The sequence below is a fragment of the Neoarthrinium moseri genome, assembly GCF_022829205.1.
Source record: "Neoarthrinium moseri strain CBS 164.80 chromosome Unknown scaffold18_Wmoseri_CBS_16480, whole genome shotgun sequence".
NCBI classification, from domain to species: domain Eukaryota; kingdom Fungi; phylum Ascomycota; class Sordariomycetes; order Amphisphaeriales; family Apiosporaceae; genus Neoarthrinium; species Neoarthrinium moseri.
The window spans coordinates 416,885-438,307 of NW_026055132.1; the positions used below are offsets into that span (position 1 = coordinate 416,885).

Consider the following 21,423-nt stretch of genomic DNA (forward strand, 5'->3'; position numbering starts at 1 on the left):
GGGCTGCGGGGGCTCAGCCTGACCCACAGACTCCCCCGGGCCAGATGGCTGGTTGGCTGGATGGCTGGATGGCGGGTTGGCTGGTTGGCTCTGCTACATAACTTAACCACAGAGCCTCCTGTTCTGCCCAGGGCCAGTGCTGTCCTTGGACCCCTGGAGCGTCAGACGCCGGAGCGGAAAAACACCGGGGGCAATCTGGCCGCAATTGGAACCTGGCCGCACCCCAGCGACCGACTTGGCCACGACATCTGAATTGACATTCGGCGAGGTGAATGCGAGCTGCCCCCCGTCCCCCGTCTCCCGTCTCCCGTCCCGTAGACGCAGACGCAGACTCCAGCCTGGGAACGACGTGCATCCCCCATCCCCCATCCCCCATCCCCAAAACACCAACGACAGCGCTGCCAGACCGGTCGTTGCCGTCCTCTGATGCCTCCCATCTGACACACCACAACCCCCGTTCTCGATTTACCCCGTCCATTGGAGCTGCCTGTCGCCGCCAGGAGCCCAACCGCCGTTGCGACTCGTCGCCCGTTGATGACCTGTTCTTAGGGGCTACCCACCCATCACCGCCAGAATGGCCTCCTCCGGCATGCTCACCAAGGTGCGCCTCTCCTCGCGCCCGCCCGGCCCTGTCGGCGCGCTCCCAGCTGACCGTCATCGTTATCTAGTTCGAGTCCAAGTCCTCGAGGGCAAAGGGCATTGCCTTCCACCCCAAGAGGTAAGAATTACCCCCCCGGGGGACGACAAGCCACCACACCACCCACCACGATCACCACCTACCGCCCCTCACACTACCTGAATATCCTCACTGCCGTTCCCGTGCTGACCACAAACCCCACCAATCCAGGCCATGGATTCTCGTCTCTCTCCACTCGTCGACCATCCAGCTGTGGGACTACCGCATGGGCACCCTGATCGACCGCTTCGAGGAGCACGACGGCCCCGTCCGCGGCATCGACTTCCACAAGACCCAGCCCCTGTTCGTCTCGGCCGGCGATGACTACAAGATCAAGGTCTGGTCCTACCAGACGAGGAGATGCCTGTTCACCCTCAACGGCCATCTCGACTACGTGCGCACCGTCTTCTTCCACCACGAGCTCCCCTGGATCATCTCGTGCTCCGACGACCAGACCATCCGCATATGGAACTGGCAGAACCGCTCGCTGATCTGCACCATGACCGGCCACAACCACTATGTCATGTGCGCCCAGTTCCACCCCAAGGAGGACCTCGTCGTCTCGGCCTCCCTCGACCAGTCCGTCCGCGTCTGGGACATCTCGGGCCTGCGCAAGAAGCACTCGGCCCCGACCTCCATGTCCTTCGAGGACCAGGTCGCCCGCCAGAACCAGCAGCAGACCGACATGTTCGGTAACACCGACGCCATGGTCAAGTTTGTTCTCGAGGGCCACGACCGCGGCGTCAACTGGGTCGCCTTCCACCCCACCGCACCACACATCGTCTCGGCCGGCGACGACCGTCTCGTCAAGCTGTGGCGCTTCAGCGAGACCAAGGCCTGGGAGGTCGACACCTGCCGCGGCCACTTCCAGAACGCCACCGGCTGCCTGTTCCACCCCCACCAGGACCTGATCCTGTCCTGCGGCGAGGACAAGACCATCCGCGTCTGGGACTCGCAGAAGCGCACCGCAGTCCAGTCCTTCAAGAGGGAAAACGACCGGTTCTGGGTTATCGCTGCCCACCCGGAGATCAACCTGTTCGCTGCCGGCCACGACAACGGTGTCATGGTCTTCAAGCTCGAGAGGGAGAGGCCCGCCTCGACGGTGCACCAGAACAATCTGTTCTTCATCACCAAGGAGAAGCACGTCCGCTCCTACGACTTCCAGAAGAACTCCGAGAGCCCGACCCTGCTGTCGCTGAAGAGACTGGGTAGTGCCTGGGTCCCTCCCCGAACCCTGTCGTACAACCCTGCTGAGAGGTCGGTCTTGGTCACCTCGCCCGCCGACGGCGGTTCATATGAGCTGATCAACCTGCCGCGGGATGGCTCCGGCGCTCTGGAGGCTACCGATTCGAAGCGCGGACAGGGCAACTCTGCCATCTTTGTTGCCCGAAACCGATTCGCCGTGCTCAACACTGCCTCGCAGACTGTCGATATCAAGGACCTCTCCAACAACACCGCGCGTTCCTTCAAGCCCCCGGTCGGCACTACCGACATCTACTTTGGTGGCACTGGAAACCTTCTGATTATTACGCCCACCGCGGTTCACCTGTACGATATCCAGCAGAAGAAGAGCATCGCCGAGTTGGCAGTGAACGGTGTCAAGTACGTTGTTTGGTCCAACGACGGCCTCCACGCCGCCCTGTTGAGCAAGCACAACGTCACAATCGTCACAAAGACTCTCGAGCAGGTCAGCACTCTCCACGAGACAATCCGGATCAAGAGCGCAACCTGGGATGACGCTGGTGTGCTTCTCTACTCGACCCTCAACCACATCAAGTACACTCTGATGAACGGCGATAACGGCATCGTGCGGACTCTGGATCAGACCGTGTACCTCGTCCGAGTCAAGGGGCGAAATGTATACTGTCTTGACAGGGCCGCCAAGCCCAAGGTCATCAGCATCGACCCTACCGAGTATCGATTCAAGCTGTCCTTGGTGAAGCGCAACTACGAGGAGATGTTGCACATTATTAAGACCTCCAGCTTGGTCGGCCAGTCTATTATATCCTACCTGCAGAAGAAGGGCTACCCCGAGATTGCTCTGCAGTTCGTTCAGGACCCGGCTACGAGATTCGAGCTTGCTATTGAGTGCGGCAACCTTGACGTCGCCGTCGAGGTCGCCAAGGAGCTTGATCGCCCAGCCCTGTGGAAGCGCGTCGGCGACGAAGCTTTGTCCCATGGTAACCACCAGGTTGTGGAGATGGCGTACCAGAAGCTCAAGCAGTTTGAGAAGCTTTCCTTCCTGTACCTATCGACTGGCGACCACAGCAAGCTGGCTAGAATGGCCAAGATTGCTGAACACCGTGGTGATTTCACTGCCCGATTCCAAAATGCCCTGTACCTCGGTGAGGTCGAGGACAGGATACAAATGTTCAAGGAGATTGACCTCTGTAAGTCGAACGCGCCTCGCTCTAAATCAATTCACCCTGCTAATGCAGCCATCAGATCCGCTCGCGTACATGACTGCCAAGGCCCATGGATTGGAAGAGGAGTGCCAGTCCATCCTTGAGGTAACCGGTATTACGGAGGACCAATTGACCCTGCCCGAATTCGGTGAGCCGCTCAAGCAGCCGCAGCCCGTCGTGCCTACGTATAAGGCCAACTGGCCCACCAAGGCTAGCTCGCAGTCGTTCTTTGAGAAGGCTCTCGCAGGTCAATTGGAAGGCCTCAGCCTCGAGGAGGAGCCAGCAGCAGCCACTAATGGTTTTGACGAGCTTGGCGATGAAGATATCCTCACCAAGAAGACCGCCGCTCTTGAGGTGGAAGACGATGACGACGCTGCCGGCTGGGATCTGGGTGATGACATTGTCCCGGAAGCTGACCACGACTTTGTCAACGTCGACAGCACCGAAGCTGGTGGTGCCGGAAGCAGCGAGGCAGATCTCTGGGCTCGCAACTCGCCACTGGCAGCCGATCATGTGGCAGGTGGCTCCTTTGAATCAGCAATGAACCTCTTGAACCGCCAAGTGGGTGCCGTCAACTTCGCCCCTCTGAAGCCCAGATTCCTCGAAATCTACCAGGCGTCAAAAACTTACCTACCGGCATCCGCTGGCTTGTCGCCCCTCGTCAACTATGTGCGCCGGACGGTCGACGAGACAGATCCTCGCCAGGTTCTCCCCATTATTCCCAGAGATCTAGAACACCTTGCATCAAATGACCTTCAGAAGGGTTACGACTCGATGAAGAGCAACAAGCTCGAGGATGGTGTTCAAATCTTCAAGGGCATCCTACGTGCGCTTTTGGTGAATGCTGTCTCAGCTGAAGGAGAAGTCGCCGAGGCGAAGAAGCTCATCACATCTGCCGCGGAGTACGCGCTAGCCATGTCGATTGAGGTGACACGTCGCCGGCTTGGCACACCCGATGTCGTCAACGCCAGCCCCGAACTCACGAAGCGCAGCCTCGAGCTCTCGGCATACTTCACCATCCCCAAGATCGAGGTTCCGCACCGACAGCTTGCTCTGCTTAATGCCATGAACCTGGCTAGCAGAAGCAAGAACTTGAGCTCTGCATTGAGTTTTGCAAACAGGATGCTGGCCAACGGTGGTGCCCCCAGATTACTAGAAAACGTAAGTTGACCTGTAAGACCTTTATCCAATTCATATCTAACCATGTTCGTGCAGGCCAAGAAAGTCAAGGCTCAGGCTGAGCGCAACCCACACGATGCTGTAGAGATCGAGTACGACCAGTTTGCTGAGTTCGAGATCTGCGCTGCTTCCTACACACCGATTTACAGCGGTACGCCGTTTGAGGTCTGTGCCTTTGACGGATCCAAGTACCACTCCAAGTACAAGGGTACCGTCTGCACGATATGCGAGGTGTGCGAAGTTGGCAAGAATGGCAGCGGCCTGAAATTCTTCGCCTAGACAGCTGGAACGCCGTTGATATAGCGCTCCTGTGCTGAGCGGATCACGAATCACCGTACCGCTGAAGGGGGCCAAAAGTGGGGCTCTCCGTGAGCCTCTATAATAGCCTATGCGGCAGGTGCCCAGCATAAGCAGGCAGGAGGTTTTGAGCTGAATGTCCGCAACGAGAACAACGCGTCAAGGAGTCCTTTTTTGCGGGTTGGGCACAGGCGGTCTCCAAAACATAAAACGTAGAGATAGAAAGCGAGAGCCGGCCAACAGGCCGGCTCGACGGGGCGCTAGGTCGAGCTAGCCATACGAGGTGACATGTAGTGGTGCTGAGCATTAGTATGCGGAATCAAAATGACTCTTTTTTCATGCCAGATGATTTGACATCGACTGGGAGCTAACTCGGTCTGTTGTTTGCACTTATGATATTGTGCTGTTGGTGAGTGTAGCATATCTGATAGCACAGGATCAACGCTCACACGGAAGCATATGAGCCACATCTACGACCTTCAGATTTTCGCATATCATGGGTAGACACTGGATGCATGTCGAGGGACAACATGATTAGCTGACGTTATGCTTCATTCCTCCTTGAAGAAGGGTGTGCCGATACATTCCGCTCTACGTCGTCACGACAGACAAACAGCTGTGTAGGAGCTTGACTGCAAACTCAAGTTTTCAACCAAGATATCAGCCTGAGGGACCGTGTAGTCTAAAGCCCAGAGCAAGCTCAGAGACGTGGTATACTGCGTGTGCCGTGGGAGCTGAATTCACAATGACACCTCATTCCGTTCATGCACGTGGCACAGTGAGCCAGAGTGTGTGCCGGACAAGCGATCCTATCACCATCCGACCCTTCGGCACAGCCTGGACTGAGCTGGGATTCGAATGAGTATTTTAGACCTCGTTGCTCTATTTTGCCTTTCTATACGTGCGTTTGCACATGATGCCACAAGTTTGGACCGGCACGGTTTTGATCTGGAGGCTGATAGATGAATCACGAAAGCGCGGGTTGTTACGAAACAGAAATAGAAATTAATATTCAAAGATACCATGGCGTAACACGCAGCTCTCCTGCTTGTTCGCTGCTGCTGTGCCGCGGCGGCGGAGTGGGCTGCTGGCCCTGGGACCGTGGCTGCAGCGGCGCGGACCCCTGGGCTCGAAAACGTCTCGAGAGCATGCACGCATATCGCTACCAGAGGTTCCTCACCGACTTGGTAGGATTCCCCGGCTGTAAGACCCGTTGGCGCGAGCATGAGAATCAGATCAGAGACGCCAGACTCGCTGCTAGACCGGAAGCTGGAGATGCAAGGGGGAAGGCGGTTTCCTGACTCCGGAACTTACTATGAATTTCCCCCATGGGGGTCACGGTTGAGGGGGCGAACAAGACCGGATGTCCTGGCGTGGTGTATACGCGTGTTCGGTGACCTGGCAGAGGAGCAAGAATCCCTCCCGGGGCCCTCGGTCTGGATCCATATGGTCGGGACATGGTGCAGGATGAGGCTTGGGGACCGGGGAGGCAGCATGCAACAAAAACGGCGATTTAGGATGTGATACATGTTGAAGTGTGGTGGAGATGACCCGAGCAGGGATTTATCTAGGCGAGGGAGCGTAATCATTATCTCCAATGGAAATTGTTGAAGAGGAACAGTGGTTAGAGAGGCACAGTGTGATGGTGGTTGAAGGCTTATGACAAAGACGTGCCATGCATGGGCTTCTGAGCGGTCAGCAGGCATGGAGACGCCTCGATCCCTTAAGAACGGATATCTCTATTCTCAGCAGCTACCGCGGCGTAGTCTGCCGTCTAGGGGCACATGTTTTGGGTCATATCATTACACAGAATCAGGCCGTTACGCTCCTTCTCGTCCGGCGCGGCGGACACAATGCCGCCCCAAGGCTCTGCTCGCTTTCATTCGTCTCGTCGAGCAGTAGTGATCCCCACATTCCCTGCAACCAGCATCTTAGACGATGGTCTCCAGTTCCCTGGCGTATCCCAGCGTGTTCTCAATGACCATCTGTGAGATATCCTTCTCCTCGGCATCCTCGGCCTCGGCCGCGGGGAAGTAGATCTGGCCGTCGCGGATGACCCAGCCGCGCTGGCGAGCAAACTCCACTACGGCGCCTTCAGACTCCAGGAACAGGAGCGACTTGGTACTGCTGAGAGGCAAGGAAGGGTATGCGCGTTCGGAGGAGGAGGCGATCTCTGAGCGGATCTGGGATGTGAGAATCTGTGTTGTCGCGGTGTGTTAGCATATAAGGAGAAGTTTCTACGTAGACGTCGGAATGCGATGACATACCTGGGAGAAGACGCCGTACTCCTCGCTGGGGACCTCGCCCTTCTTCATGGCTTTCCACACGCGGTCGTAGCTGCCCTCCATGAGCCAGCGCTCGAGCTTGATAGGGTAGCCCAGGTAGCGGTCGGCCTCGATGCCGTCGTTGCCCAGCTGGGTGCTGAGGCCCTCGAGCTCGCTGTGGAAGATGTCGTAGCGGCCCTGGGTCAGGAGCAGGAGCAGGTACAGGCCGGTGACCTTATTCCGGGCGTCGGGGTTGGGCTTGAGCTGGGTGGCGGGCAGCTCGTAGAAGGGCTGCAGCTGGGAGACGTAGCGGGTGAAGGCGTCCGGGTTGCGGGCGCGGATGGAGGCCAGGGCGCCGTGCTCGTAGACGTCGCGGGCCAGGGCCAGCAGGTTGGGCGGGGCGCCGGCGGTCGGGGTCAGGGCCTTGAGCTGCAGCAGGGCCAGCTTGGCCTTGGACAGCAGCTGCGAGGCCTGGTCGTAGGGCAGCTTGGGGTTGCCCTTGAGCTGTGTTATGATCTGCTGCACCGTGCGTTCGGCCATGGCGGCGGTGTGTGGGATGCACGCGATGTTTCGGGCGGCTGGTGCGGGCGGCGGTGATGCCGGTGGTGCCAGCGGAGGTGGTGAGAGTGACGATACGGGCTCGGCCGACTGTGAGGGTGGTGTTGCGATTGTTTGGGCGGGCGGCAGTGTTTCCTTGTTGGGGAATGTTCTTGGGGTGCCGTGCTCGAGTCGGTCTCCTAAATCCGGGACAGACGCTCTGTGGGTCACTGGTTCGCTGGCCGTTTGCTGTGGTGGAGATGGTGATGGTGATGGCGACGGTGATGATGTTCTTTGCGATGTTGACTCTGGTCGGACAAGGCGCCGCCAGGCTGAGAGGCTGACGAACCACCTGGACCTGGACCTGGACCTGGACTGGGGCCCGGACGTGGAGCTGGAGCTACTGGGCCTCCTGCCTTTAGCCTTGGCCTTGCGCCCGCCGTCCCCCAGCCCCTGGCCAGGCGCCGATGCCGACGACATCGAGCTTGGGCCACAGTGGCTGCCAGCTGTGGCGTGGGCTGCATTTGCGCTGGCCGGGGCTTGGCTTGGCCTCAACGCCGATCGACCAGCCGGTGGCTCCCGCTTGTCTTTCTTCCAGAAGAATCGCATCTTCTTCTTCTGTGCAGGTACACAGCTATGCCAGAGACAGATGATCCTCCTCCAAAGTGCTCCATGGTCACAGAAACCAACGAAATATACGTCTCCCGTTTGCACCCAGTCTACCAGCTTGACTGCCCAGCTACTGTGACCCGCCATCTCTTATCAGTCAGGATCACCTGTGAGTTGGCACCAGTCAGGCGCTCACTGGACGCTGGTCACACGGGCAGGGCGGTATTGCACGCCGGTTCCGCCTCGCGCTTGAAGAATGTACATGTGGCTATAGTTGTCGTCACAGGCAGCTTCCTGCGCAATCACATTCTTTGGCTGAAATGAGACCTGTTGCCCAAAGTATCCCTCGCAGGAGTTGGTTCTCCAGTCTCTATTCTTCAACAGGCGATTCCCAGCAATGCGTATTGCGGATCGTCCCGTCGGAACCCTTGATGATCGCCCAACCTTCCTCCCTTGCCCAGCAACGTGCCATCAGTACGAGGTAATGCTCTGGCACTTGAAACGATGGGCCGCGAGCCTGGCAAGAGGCGATCCCAGCACCGACCCGACTTCAGCTGCTACACTTTGACGTCTGGTCACTTCTGCAGCCACTTAGTAACAGTACAATGAATAGTAAGCAAGAAGTGACCTGGTAGCCCATGGTGGGCAGAGCTTAGCCGCGGTGCATAGTACAGGGCGGCTTGCCAAGAAACCTTAAATAGAAACCCACGAGGGCGGTGCTCAATGGCGCTAGAGTCGTTGCCAGCCGTTCTGGAGTAAGGACCCTGAATCGCGACGCCATCACCTGCGTTGCGTTCTCGAGAGAAACATTGGATACTTGCCCGACAACCCGACACGGCGTAGCAGAAGCCGTCCCCCCTGTTTGCTGCACTGTTCACCCCGCTGAGGGCTGTGTTACTTCGACGTGGTCATGTACCCCCGGAGTTTGTGACGAGTGGTATCCATGGTATGCAGCGGCACGGTGCCACGATGCCTCAAACCCAGCAAACTACACCACTACACCCTGAAGCCCGAAATGAGTCGGTGCTCCTTCGTGCCTTTTGGGTTGGTCCGTCTCAACCCCGTCCATGCTAGGTTGGGGAATCGACAGATGGGTGGGCACGGCGGACTGTGTTTGACGAAGCAATAAATATCTACGTAGGCGCATGTCCTGCGCAACTTCCTGGCTTCTCCTTCGAGCATTTCGAGTCTACTCTCCACGGTGGATTCCAGCTCTGGCAACTTACTGTGTGAAATCTATTATTGCTCAGCGGGGATTCCACCGCTTTCATACCTCTGCAGAGGGGCGTGCAACCCATGGCACTACTACCACGGTATCAATATCATGCTGCCTGGCCCCTTTGCCATGATTACGTCTGCTACTCAGCATTGAATCTCCGCCGCAATCTCACACCTCGACGACTGGCCTCCGCCTCCGCCCAGAGCGCTGCAGAAATCTGGTAGACGATCGGCGCACATATGGACGCGACTTCGCAGGTGAAATGACGACCCAGTCCAACCCACCATACGCGCGGCCAGGCGGCGGCAGTGCGGCTCTCTCCACGGCGGCCGCCAACGGCCCCCAGTCTGCTGCAACTTCGACGGCCATGGCTACGGCTACGGCTGCGAACCCATCAGGTAAGGCGAGCCCTCCAACACCGACGCCCCCCAAGTGTTCAATTAGGTGCGAGTATGCCGTGCATGACATGCAATCCACGGGCGAGTCTTGTGAGTGGGGTGGGATATGCTGGACTAGCCTGGTCGCTCGCTACTCTCCTCTCTTGCTCTGCCGCTGTTCTCTCGCGTCAGCACTTGGCTGTTGGCTTGCTGCTGCATAGTTCAGCTGCCTCCCAACTAGATCCTTCGGCTGTCAACCTGTTCAAGGCGCCCTATCGGCACGAAACACGGGTCACTTGAAGGCTGCAGCCTCCGGCCAGAGGAGCTCAAGGGGACAGCCGTTCTGCTTCGGCATGCCCGTCCATTTTAAGCAACATCCGGGCCCGTCCAATACACACGTATTTCACATGCATTCACCACCGCTGAATGTGGGTTGTTGCATAGGGGCGGCTCACAGACGGATGAGGTCATCCGTCTCTTTACATGACCCCTGCCGCCATCTGCCGGATGTCACCTACACCTACGGGTGCGATTCGAATTGCGCAACAGTGCAACCTGCATAGCGTCTCTCGGTCTCTGCTCCAGCTTGTTGCTTGGAAGCCATGCAAGCCACCCATGGCACTGCGATCCGGTATTGTCAGCTCCTAGGTAGCTCCATAACGGCCAGAAGCCCAAAGTCTCCACAGAATCCTCCTTTTCCACAACGAGACCCTCTCGGATTTCTGGGGCAATTGCATAGCCCGCCTTGACTTGCCCCTAGCGATTTCAAGTAAAGACCGGCCTGCTGGACCGCATCGCTGGATTGTCTTGGGCGCCTTTTTTAGACAAGAAAGTCCCAGCCTGTCTAATGAGGCCCCGTTAGCTATCCAAAGCGTTTAATGAGCCTACTGCAACTGTAGCCGGACGCGGCACACCCATTTGAGAACAGCTTTTAGCTGCTTCACAACCCGAACATCCGCAAACACTCAACATCCAGCACACATACCTCACACCCCCGCTGGCGTTTTCGGCTTTTTCGGAGTCCTCGCTGCAGCCCAGATCAACCCGAGTGGAGTAGCCGTGTGGAGTTCCGTCGAGAGACCGAGAGGGAGAACAGGGAAAGCGAGCGCGCGCGCGCAAAGGCGGAGCTGCTGGACGAGACACCCGCCGAGAGAGAGAGAGAGAGGGGAGAGAGACGACCAGGGGCCCAAATCATCTGCAAATCCCACCCTGATCAAACCCGAGCCCCGCCACCGCCAGACATTCGCGGGGGGGTTCCAAGGCTGCGCGTTGCAAGGAATATTCGCAGCGCTCCTGGGCTGACGTTTTGGGCTGGTCCATTGGCTGAGGACTCCGGCGCTGACGATTTGTCCCTTTCCTGGGATTTATGCAGGCCCGCAGCACCTGAGAAACGCTTCTTCCGACATGCCTCAGTTTGGTGCCACCTTCTACCCAGGCGGCGTAGACGATTACTACATGCCTGAAGTCATCGCGCCCGCCCCTCAGAGGTAAGACGCTGCGTTTGCTTGCTTTGTTCTGCTTACTGCCGTGCCGTGCTGCTCTTAGCGGGCTCCCCTGCATTGTCCTGCGCCTAGCTCGCGCGGCCGAGCCCGCGATTCCGGCGCTCCTTCAAAGAAAAGCCCAGTTTGCTCCGTTGTTCTCTTTGCTGACATTGACTCTTTCGCAAACAAAGGGTGATGCCTGAAGTGCCCCAGAACATGCAGCAAGACCTACAGCGCATGGAACTGGAGGCGCGATCAATCGACCCGAACCGACCTGGCTCGCACTCGCAACACGGAGGCAGGCCTGCTCACGGCCGCGAACCCTCATTGTCCCATGTCTTGAACACCAACGTGGGCACGTACGGCCATCAGTACCAGAAGGCCGCGGCCGACCACGCCGACTACAGCCCAGCCTCCAACTACAGCCCTTTCCACGAGAGCGCGGACACGTCCTCGCACTATGACAGGAAGATGAACAAGCCAGACAAGCCTTCGTTCTCGCCCTTCCCGAAGGTGCAGGGCGAACACATTCCGCCAAGCGACGAGGAGAAAGAAACCGTTCTGGCCGAGAGTCGGGAGCTCGTCCTGCACTCAAACGACCCCAACATGCAGATCTGCTGGGCTCGCGACGTCCTGGCTTATGTTGAGATCTCGGCTGAGGCCGCCACACGCGAGTACGAGACGGCCCGTAAGCCTGGCGACCGGGACTATGGGCGGCCTCAGACCCCACGGCTCGAGCATGAGCTCCGGAACGATGCCACCAACATCATCATATACCTTGCGGACCAGGGACACCCGGAAGCGGCCTTCATCAGGAGCAAGTGGCTGGAGTTTGGCAAATTTGGCAAGAGACAGGACAAGAAAGAGGCCTACAATGGCTATGTCGCGGCAGCGTCGCAAGGATGGGGTCGCGCCGAGTACAGAATCGGCATGCTCTACGAGAATTCTAACGACGTCGACAAGGCCCTGCGACACTACCACTCTGGACTGGCATTGAATGACTCGGCCGCATCCTATCGGCTCGGTATGATCAGCCTGATGGGGCAGCATGGCCAGCGCAAGGACGTGTCCCGCGGACTGGATCTTATTCAGGCCGCTGCCGATACTGCCGATGAAGACGCGCCTCAGGGAGCTTTTGTCTACGGCATGATCATCGCTAGAGACCTGCCTGATGTGGCCGTTCCCGAGTCCATGCTCTCCTTGGACATCACTGTTGCTAGACAGTATATTGAAAAGGCAGCTTACCTGGGTTTTGCGAAAGCTCAGCTGAAGATGGGACAAGCATACGAGCTCTGCCAGCTCGGCTGCGACTTCAACCCCGCCCTCTCCCTCCACTACTACGGGTTGGCAGCTCGACAGGGTCAGCCTGAAGCATGTCTCGGCGTCAGCAGATGGTTTTTGTTTGGTTACGAGACCTCGTTTGCCAAGAACGAGCAGCTGGCCTACAAGTATGCGCAGCTTGCCGCGGCGGCTAAGCTCCCCACCGGCGAGTTTGCCATGGGCTACTACCACGAGATTGGCATATTCGTCGAGAAGGATATTCGAGAGGCGCGGAAGTGGTATGAGCTTGCTGCCGAGCACGGCAACAAGGACGCTGTGGGACGTCTGGATGGACTTTCCCAGTCTAAGGTTCTCTCCAAGCAGGACCACGAGAGCACAACTCTTACCAGGATCAAGTCCCAGCACGGCTCGCAGCGCGGCAAGAGACCCGACCGCTTCAAGCAGGTCAATGCCATGCCAGCTCTGGCAGAGTCAGAGAGAAACTCCCCTCAGCCTTCGCCGCGCGGTTCAGACTTCCCCAGCACCGATATGCCAGACCCTAGCAAGGTAAGCGGGGGCAGGGCACCGGCCTTCACCGTCAATCTGCCCGACAGGACGGCAGGTGGTCGCCCGCAATCGGCCGCCCCGTACCCAGATGATGAGCGGCCCGCACCGCTTAACCTCGCAGCACGGCCCAAATCAGCAGCGCCGTATCCCGAGGACGACACGGTGGGCCGACCCCCGCTATCACCTCATTACAACCCCAATATCCCGCCCTCCGCAGGTGGACGTGCTGGGAGTGCTTTTGGTGTTCGGACGGATTCCCCTGGTCGCCAAGGGCCTCCCAGTGCCGGGATGCGGGCTTCACATGCGGGAGGTAGTCTTGGCATTCCACCTGCTGGAGCTGATCCTCGTGGTCGCCCCGTGTCTGCTGGGTGGCAGCCCCAAGTACCCGGTGGATACAACAACGATTACAGACGGTCAAGTCCTGGGCCTGGCTACCAAGACTCTGCCCGCCCTGGATCCTCTCATTATGATCCTCGACTCTCTGGTGCGCCGGGCGGGCCTGTTTCTGCCAATCCAGCTCACAACCGTCTGACAAAGACCAACCCTAACCCGGCTGTACCACCAAAGGGAGGGCCGTCTCCTGGACAATATCCCATGGGAGGTTATGGCCCTGGTCCTACCCCATCGCAACCTGGCCGCGAGTACGGAGCTCGTACGTCATCGCGGCCATCCAGTGCCGCTCATGACCCCTACGGCGGTCGTGCGTCGGCTGCTCCCAGTCTGGGCTCGCCGGCCATGTCTGGTGGGATGGGACCACCACGTCACGATTCTCACGGCCCGGGGCTGCCCGTTGGTGGACCTGGCGCCGGTCGGCCCGTCAGCACAAGGCCGCCTGTCCAGCTGAAGGATAGTGGAGCTGGACGTGCAAGCGCGCCTCCTAACCAGTCACGGCCGATGAACGCTTCGCCGGCTCCCAGCGCCAGCACCACCAACTCCGCGGCCACGGCACCCGCAGCCCCTGTCAAACAGGGCCCCGCCACCTTCGAAGAGATGGGCATCCCCAAAGCAAAGAAGGATGACGATTGTGTAAGTTACAGACCTATCCCGCCATTTCAGACAGTCGTTGTGCCAGAGACTGACATTTGCTATAGGTTGTCATGTAAACGACAAGCGCAGTCAGCCTATCAGGGGAGATGGTTATGATGTTAGACTCAATAGACAAAGCCAGACATGTTTTTGAGGAGGGGTGGCAGATTTCGGTTCACTTCTTGATGATACCATAATATTATGCATTGCTACCTCGTTGTTCAATCTGAGCGTAGCACTTTGATCCTCCGTCTGTGATCTGAGGACGATGCGATGTATTCTTTTCCGAAAGCTGAAAGCAGAGATTATGGAGAAAAATGGAACGGCAGCTGCCTTCATACAGCGTTGATTGATGATTCATGTGACATAAGATGGGACAGTTGTATTTGTCGCCAGCGTGTGCGCTCTAGGTGAGGACAGCGAATCTTATTTATATACAGAGACTTGACTATCTGGGAAGTGGGGTGGGTTTCAATAGTAACACCACTGTCACTTCACGCTGCGTGCATTGCTTCGCAGATATCATCAATTTAGCCAGCTAAGATATTCGTATGTCTACGCAACGTAATGGATATGGACCTTGAGCTGTGGCTGGTGACCTAGCCGAACCGCATTCGCGAAGAAGACAAGTTCGGTAGCTCGTCGAGAGCCTTCCTCTCCACGCCCGAAGTGGTCGACGCTGGCACATCCCGGATCTGGTTCAGCATTATGAGCTCGCCGTACATGTCGTCCCCGAGGAGTTTGTTGATGTAGTCTTGCCGGTAGGGCTCGACCTTGTCCCTGATGACTGCGACCTGGCGGCGGTAGCTAGCGAGGTCATGCTGAAACTCCTTGCTGGGCATCTTGGTGACTATGAGGGTATAGGGCGACTTGGATCGAGTGTTTGTCTCGATCTTGAACACAATATTGCTGTACAACCCACCGGGGAGGCGATCCGCGACGTGGCGTCTGCTCTTCTCGTTGGCTTTCAGCTCAAACGTCCGCTGGGTGGTTGAGAGCAGGAACTCGTCCAAGTCGCGGCAATCGCGGCAAGACGCATCACTGCAACCGCGAGCCCTGTGCTGCAGGCCCGGGAGCTGTTTGGGATAGGCGGGCACGGCCCCGATCACGTACGTGCGAAACACAGCCGCCCAGAAGGTCTTCACAGTCGGCGAAAGCGACTGCGTATTTCTGTTATAAACCAACATGATGGTGCTTAGGAACTCGTCGACGGAGCCGATCCGGTCCGGCCAGTGGCGCTGAGATTCGACCAGCGGCGCACATGTCGATTCCAGGAGCTCCTTGGCCATATTACGGAGCTGGTGTGGGTGGCGGAAACAAGAATCGACGAGGAGCAGGAAATTGGTGGGGTATCTCAAAGCTTCCTGTTTGATAAGGAACTTCGGAGTGGTAGGCGCTTGCGCAAAATCCCAGCCACCACAAGTAGCTATCTCGGCGAGTTTCAGGGGTAGTTTGGAGACTGTGCTCTCCAGGATCACTTCAGCCATCTCACGGGCCATGTCCCTTTCGGCCTGGTTTATGCCTTCTTGACTCTTTTTGAGCAGCTGGTTCGCGACAGCGATAATGAGGTTTTTCTCTCCTCATCCAGTTAGACTAGGTGCCAACCTGCGAGTTGACAAGATAAGTTAGCTTGAAGGACCGGCAATACGGTATAGGAAGGGGGAAATAAATCTTACTTGGATTTCACCCAATTTATGTCACCAGAATGAGTCTCTATCATCTTCGCCACGAGATTAAGGTCAGAGAGGACGAGAGTTGGCTTCTGTTCCAGCTGTCTTTCCTCTTGCAAACTCTGCCAAGCCTTGAAACTTGGCCGCAGGCCTTCACTAAGCTGCAAGTCAAGGCTCAGCAATATGCTGCCTAGCTCTGTAAGGCTCCGAGACGCTTTCACAAATTCATTGAGCCTGAAGTCGTTGTCAGAGACTGGACCGTGAAAAAGGTATGGACTGGGAGTAGCTTTCTCACCATACACTCCACTCAGGAAGCCCCGAGTTTTGACGGAAACCATCGTTAATAATGGCAGCAATAGCTAGGAACACATGGTCCCAAGCCCGTATGTGAACCGATTGGCGGATGGCACTGTGTAAGAGATGTTGATGACCCAGTTTCACAGCCCACTGCGCGATCAAGGCCAGTGTTGCACCACCCAGGGACGTTGCAATGGTGAGCTGTTTCGCCAAGAACTCAAGTGCAAACTTCCGGGTCCTTTGATCCTCCGGGTGCTTTAGTAAGTCATCTTCAATGACTTTGAGCATGTTCCTAGTCTCCGAGTCAGAGCGATAGGTACCAAGCAGCGTATGGAAGCGCGTTGTTGGAATTATCACCACGACCTGAAGCATGTGTTAGCAGTGGCAAGCTGGAAACCCAGTCAGCAAGCCGTTCACAACTTACCGAGTCATGGTAACGGTATTTGGACGGCATGCTGTCGTTGCCTGTGAACTCGCCCTCGTCCTCGCTATCCGCGTCTCGATGCGCGTACCGGATATGGCCGAGTATGTCGGCCATTTCGATATCAACATCGCTCGCAACTAGGTCGCCGTCGCATGAAACGACGCAATCGAGCGTCAAGCTGGTCTCGCGTTCGTCTTCCTCATCGTAATACATATCGCCTGGCTCATGTGTCTTCGTCAAGTTAGCTAGGAGAATGTAGCACCCATGCTTGGAGCTCTGCCGTTCTAGACAATTGCACACCGCTTGGTCACGCCCCTTCATGTTCCGAAGAGACAGACTTGACTCGGTATACTTATGTTCCAACGGGTAAACCAGGTGATCGACTTCCTTGAACTGTTCACTCAATGAGCTGAGAAACCCGCCTACGTCCTCTTGCTGCTTGACGACGGCCCGAGGTGATGGCACACTTGAGCGGTTCTTGACAATGTTATACGTAAGGACAAGACGGTAGCCCGAAGTTAACCTTGTAACTTCGTGAGTGACATCTGAGAACCACACAAGGGATGTGATATCGAATGCTGAAGCGGAGCTTGTGGAAAACGTCCTCTGCTTGTCGCCAAGCCCCAGATGAACATCGCCGCCCTCGTGTTGCGAGGGGAGGCACACGACGAGCGTCCCGATCATGCCCGGCATCTTCTCGGAGTCCTTGTGACGCTTGAAGAAAGATCCCTCCTCGTAGAGCAGTAACTTATAGGGCTCGAACCGTACCCCTGGAATCCCCAGGCTTGCCGACGCGCCTTGGCACACGGTCTCGAAGAACCCAGGCCATGCCGGATTCGCGAGCTTAAACTGGTCGTTGCTGAGCTCCCAGGTCTTGCGGACGTTCTCATCGACCAGAGTCTCGTCCCCGCGCCCGAACGGTGCCTGCCGACAGACACCCTTCAGCGTCTCGGCATCGCGAGATATAAAGAGGCAGCGGTATCAAGGACCCAGCTACTTCAAGTCCAGGATTGGCGAAGGCGGAATACTGCTTCGAGGCCGCAAAGTTGCCCACCGTTTTTATGCCGTCAAGTTGCCTTGAAAATTGCTGCTTCCAGTACTCGATGGTCCCTTGACCGTGTTCGGAGTCTGTTGAGGAATCTGAATCCAGGCCATGGTCTGATTCGGAGTCAATGAGAAAAGCGGGATCGGTGTTCAACCCGGTATCCATTGTCCCTGCATTTGATGTGCACACCAGGGGAAGTGGAAACAGATGCACGTTGAACACAATAGCAAAACCTCCATTAGTAATTTTGGGAGTCGCTTTTGTTATGACTTCGCTTTTGTTTGCACAAGTTATTACTTTCGGTCACTGGTCACTAAACGAGACTGTTCAGAGCCGAACGCGTTCACGCTCTTGTCCCACTTTAATTTTAAGTGCCCATGTAGAAACCCCTAGAGTTGCCGATGCCCCTTTTGTCCCACCGCCGGAGAGCCAGACCATATCAGCCGCAGCCAGTTGTTGTGGCTACGAAAGGGGGGTTTTGTGGATCACAATGCCATCATTCATCCTTGCAGCACTATACGATGACCTGAGCAAACCATCAACGTTGTTTATCATTGAAGTATGATCCCGAGCCTATTCAGTTTTACCTGGTAGCTTAGTGTTGGCCCTTCCAGACTGCTGACCCTATAGACTAGATCCGCTTGCTGATAAGTGCATAGGTACCCTCTAGGTACAATTTTACGAGCGATTCACACCAAGAATCACCCTGAGCTGCAATTTGAGTCTTGAAATTGTCCTGCAAACTGCTGGGAGACCCTGAAGACGTGCTGAAGATGTTGACCTATTTAAAAAGGAAACTAGGCTGAATTAGTGCTAAGAGAGGATGCCTTATAAATAGATACCTTAACTAAACTACCTACGTATCAAAATCGTTGGGCGTACTTCCTAGCCGTTTTGCTAGCACCTTGACCAAGTCAATATGTAGCTCCAGCGATATGATGCCTTGCACATCGATGGGATTGTGCAGGCCACATTAATAAGACCTTAGGCTCATATGTCTCTCAAGACCGTGCCCTAGAAATGCCTAGCCTCACCAGATTGTGTTGCCGCTTTTGCGGCTGAAGTGAACTGTGGCAGCCGTGGCTGGAAATGAGCGCACACCATAGGCAGCTCTATGTCGTGGTTCATCGTTAGCTAGATCTGGCCATCAAAGTTCACTAGAAGGTCTCAGCTACTGTTCATATGCGGCGCTTTAGCTTGTATATATAAATACGCTTCATGCTATCAAGCGCTGTAAAAACTTTCGGATTTCCCCGTATCAGCTGTCACGCTAGTGCTCTTCATCAGTCACTTTCTTACATGAGAGAGGAGATATACAAGATGCGAAAGTCACTAATTGCTGCGGTTATCTGGCTTGGTGTAGTCTCTGCGAGACTGTGCTCAGAGAGTGGTAGATACCCTATTGAGTACCCAGCCAAGACCAATACGATTCCCCATTCAAGCACTGAAAGCACTAAGTAAGGGGATAACCCAAACGTTGCGTCCAAGTGATCTATGATGCCTTAACGGGCTTTCTATCAGGGGATTACTTACTAAGTCTTTGTACAGTGTGTCATCCACAAGCTTCCAATTGTCCACCCAGACAACCGCAACATTAACCTCGAGTACAACATCAACAAGCTCAAGCACAACCACAATTACCAGGTAAGATCATATCCAGGTTTTAATCCTCCTTCTAACAATCTTATTGTAGCCCCATTCTCGCAAACATTGTACAAAACTCCGGCTTCGAAGAAGTTGATGGCTCCCTCCCGCCGTGGTTCACCATCACTACAGGCAACCAAACCATGGGCGATACCACGGTTGCCGGCCTCATACATCCTGGCAGCGAATCATCCAGCGCTGCGCGCTTGTATGTTAGCGTTGGCGAACGAAATGGTTCCAGCGCCAGCATTTTACAGACTCTCCCAATTGTCACAGGCACGACATACAGCATTTCGTACGACATTGCCGTCTCCATCGCCGAGCCAGGCGAAGACGGAGCTTACCGTTGCCTCTTTCTCAGCAATTTCGAACTGATAACTATCCAATTCTTCTACTTATCTGCAGTAGAGCGTTACACGAGGTATACGACTACTTTCGTGGGAGACTCGTCGGCTTCTACCTTGGCACTATCAGTAGTGTGCGCTGGTCACGGAACAAGCGAGGTTGAATTAGTTGTCTTTGGATGCCAGAACCCTCTGGACCTACGCTCCCTTATTACCTTGTATAGGCTTTGTTTACTTATAGGATTGTAAACTAGGTAGAGAGTTTAAATGGAATATTTAATCCTCCACCTTAGACAGTATTTTATAATTTAAATCTTTCACTTTTTACTCTCTTTAACTGGTTATAAATCCCTTTACCTAAAAATTTCCTCGGAAACGCTTAAATAACACGGAAAAGTGATTAAAATTAAGTGAGATTATAAACTTATAAATATTATACGTTACACTCCACATTTAAACCTTTTATAAATAAAACTAACCGTTAATATAACGGATATAAACTTCTTCGACGTGGAGAAACACCCTTTTTATAATTAATATAATTATTTCAAATAACGTTAACATTTAAATCGCACCGTTAAAAATCTCGATTATTAAACCCTTTTAAACGGCGTTAAATATATAATTAAAAAAGAACCTCGCGAAAAGGATTATTACGTTAACTTCTTTATTACATCCGTTAATTATATTAAAAAACGTGTTATAATTACCCACGAAAATAAATTAAACATCGATATTAATAAAAGCCTTTTAAAGTATTAAACCGCGTATAAATAATAAGAGTTTAATAAAATAAAAACAAGATTAATTATTAAATTACTTTATAAATCGGTTTCCGAAACCATTTTTATTAAAATTTAAAATATTAAAGATTTTATTAAAACAGTTACGTATTTTAAACGAAGTTACGGTATTACTAATAAACGAATTCGGTTTTAAATTAAAAAACAAATCGTTAATTATAAATTATAAAAATGTTCGTCGGTTATAAAATACTTTAATTAATATATTAAATTTAAACTTAATTTTAAATAATATAACGTAAATTATATAAATATAAATATAATTATTAACATTTTAATAAATTTAAACGTCGATTATATCGGTTTCCGTGTTTTATAAAATTAATACCGTATTTAATATATAAACGACCCTTTTAACTTTTATTTCTTTAAAAATTAATTATTTATTTATAAAATAAAAATTATTCGAATTAAAAATGTTAATAATAATCGTAATAAACGTTAAAATTAAAATAATAATTTTATTAAAAAGTATATATACTTTAATTATTTTAACCCGGTCGGGTATATAACCGATAAATATTAAATTATATATTTTAAAAAAAAACTTAAAAAGATTAAAAAAAGGGAATCGGTTATATTTATTATTATTCGAAATTATAACGATATTAATACGTAAAAAACGATAAATAAAAACCGTAAAACCGGACGAAAAGTGGTTATAATAACTTTTATTAACGTAAATAACTTTTATAATAAACTTCGAAAAACCCGCGATTTATAAAATAATAAAGTTATTAACGGAAACGCGGTAATAATTAATTATAATAAATTAAACGTTATCGATATATTTAAAAACCTTTTTTATATTAAAATATTTATATTATAAATAATTAAATTACGGTAATTAAATTAAATTTAAAATTAATAAAGTTATTTTTATAATTTATTCAACGATTATACGCATTTTAATTATTAATAATTATATTTTTAAAATCATTTTAACGATTATCCCGGTTATATTAAAAATAAATATACGGAAACCGTTTAAACACTTATTTAACACTTTTAATATATATAAAATTTATTATTTACTTAATTTCTTCCTTTTCCCACCACCCGTTATTTAAAAATTACGGTAAAAGCCTTCGTAATTTATCGTTAACGGATTAAAATAAAAGAATCTACAGTATTAAATATTTTTAACGTTTATAATTAAAACTTTATTAACTTTTATTCGGAAAAATTAAACACCTTTTTTATTAAAAACTTATTAATAAATATATTTTAAAATTTTATAAATATAATAATCGATAATTAATTATATAACGAATATATTTAATATAATAATAACGGGTT

The 21,423-nt window shown here is 53.0% G+C and overlaps 5 protein-coding genes across 5 annotated transcripts; 3 read left to right on the top strand and 2 right to left on the bottom strand.

The window, feature by feature from the left end:
• Positions 1–574: 574 nt before the first annotated feature.
• Positions 575–4,539, top strand: JN550_005755 (uncharacterized protein; the record flags this gene model as incomplete). Its single annotated transcript, XM_049317417.1, has 5 exons — positions 575–601; positions 669–718; positions 848–3,066; positions 3,122–4,242; positions 4,297–4,539. 5 exons carry the CDS (start codon positions 575–577, stop codon positions 4,537–4,539), a joined length of 3,660 nt encoding a protein of 1,219 aa, XP_049172377.1.
• Positions 4,540–6,488: 1,949 nt separating this feature from the next.
• On the bottom strand, positions 6,489–7,967 carry JN550_005756 (uncharacterized protein; the record flags this gene model as incomplete). Its single annotated transcript, XM_049317418.1, has 2 exons — positions 6,489–6,755; positions 6,825–7,967. 2 exons carry the CDS (start codon positions 7,965–7,967, stop codon positions 6,489–6,491), a joined length of 1,410 nt encoding a protein of 469 aa, XP_049172378.1.
• A 3,000-nt stretch (positions 7,968–10,967) lies between these two features.
• Positions 10,968–13,974, top strand: JN550_005757 (uncharacterized protein; the record flags this gene model as incomplete). The annotated part of the gene is made up of 3 exons (XM_049317419.1): positions 10,968–11,050; positions 11,236–13,897; positions 13,963–13,974. The coding sequence occupies 3 exons, from the start codon at positions 10,968–10,970 to the stop codon at positions 13,972–13,974; spliced, it is 2,757 nt and encodes a 918-aa protein (XP_049172379.1).
• A 522-nt stretch (positions 13,975–14,496) lies between these two features.
• JN550_005758 (uncharacterized protein) lies at positions 14,497–17,498 on the bottom strand (the record flags this gene model as incomplete). Its single annotated transcript, XM_049317420.1, has 5 exons — positions 14,497–15,441; positions 15,648–15,801; positions 15,863–16,227; positions 16,289–17,212; positions 17,286–17,498. The coding sequence occupies 5 exons, from the start codon at positions 17,496–17,498 to the stop codon at positions 14,497–14,499; spliced, it is 2,601 nt and encodes an 866-aa protein (XP_049172380.1).
• Positions 17,499–18,653: 1,155 nt separating this feature from the next.
• JN550_005759 (uncharacterized protein) lies at positions 18,654–19,570 on the top strand (the record flags this gene model as incomplete). Its single annotated transcript, XM_049317421.1, has 3 exons — positions 18,654–18,790; positions 18,882–18,977; positions 19,027–19,570. The coding sequence occupies 3 exons, from the start codon at positions 18,654–18,656 to the stop codon at positions 19,568–19,570; spliced, it is 777 nt and encodes a 258-aa protein (XP_049172381.1).
• Positions 19,571–21,423: the final 1,853 nt, after the last annotated feature.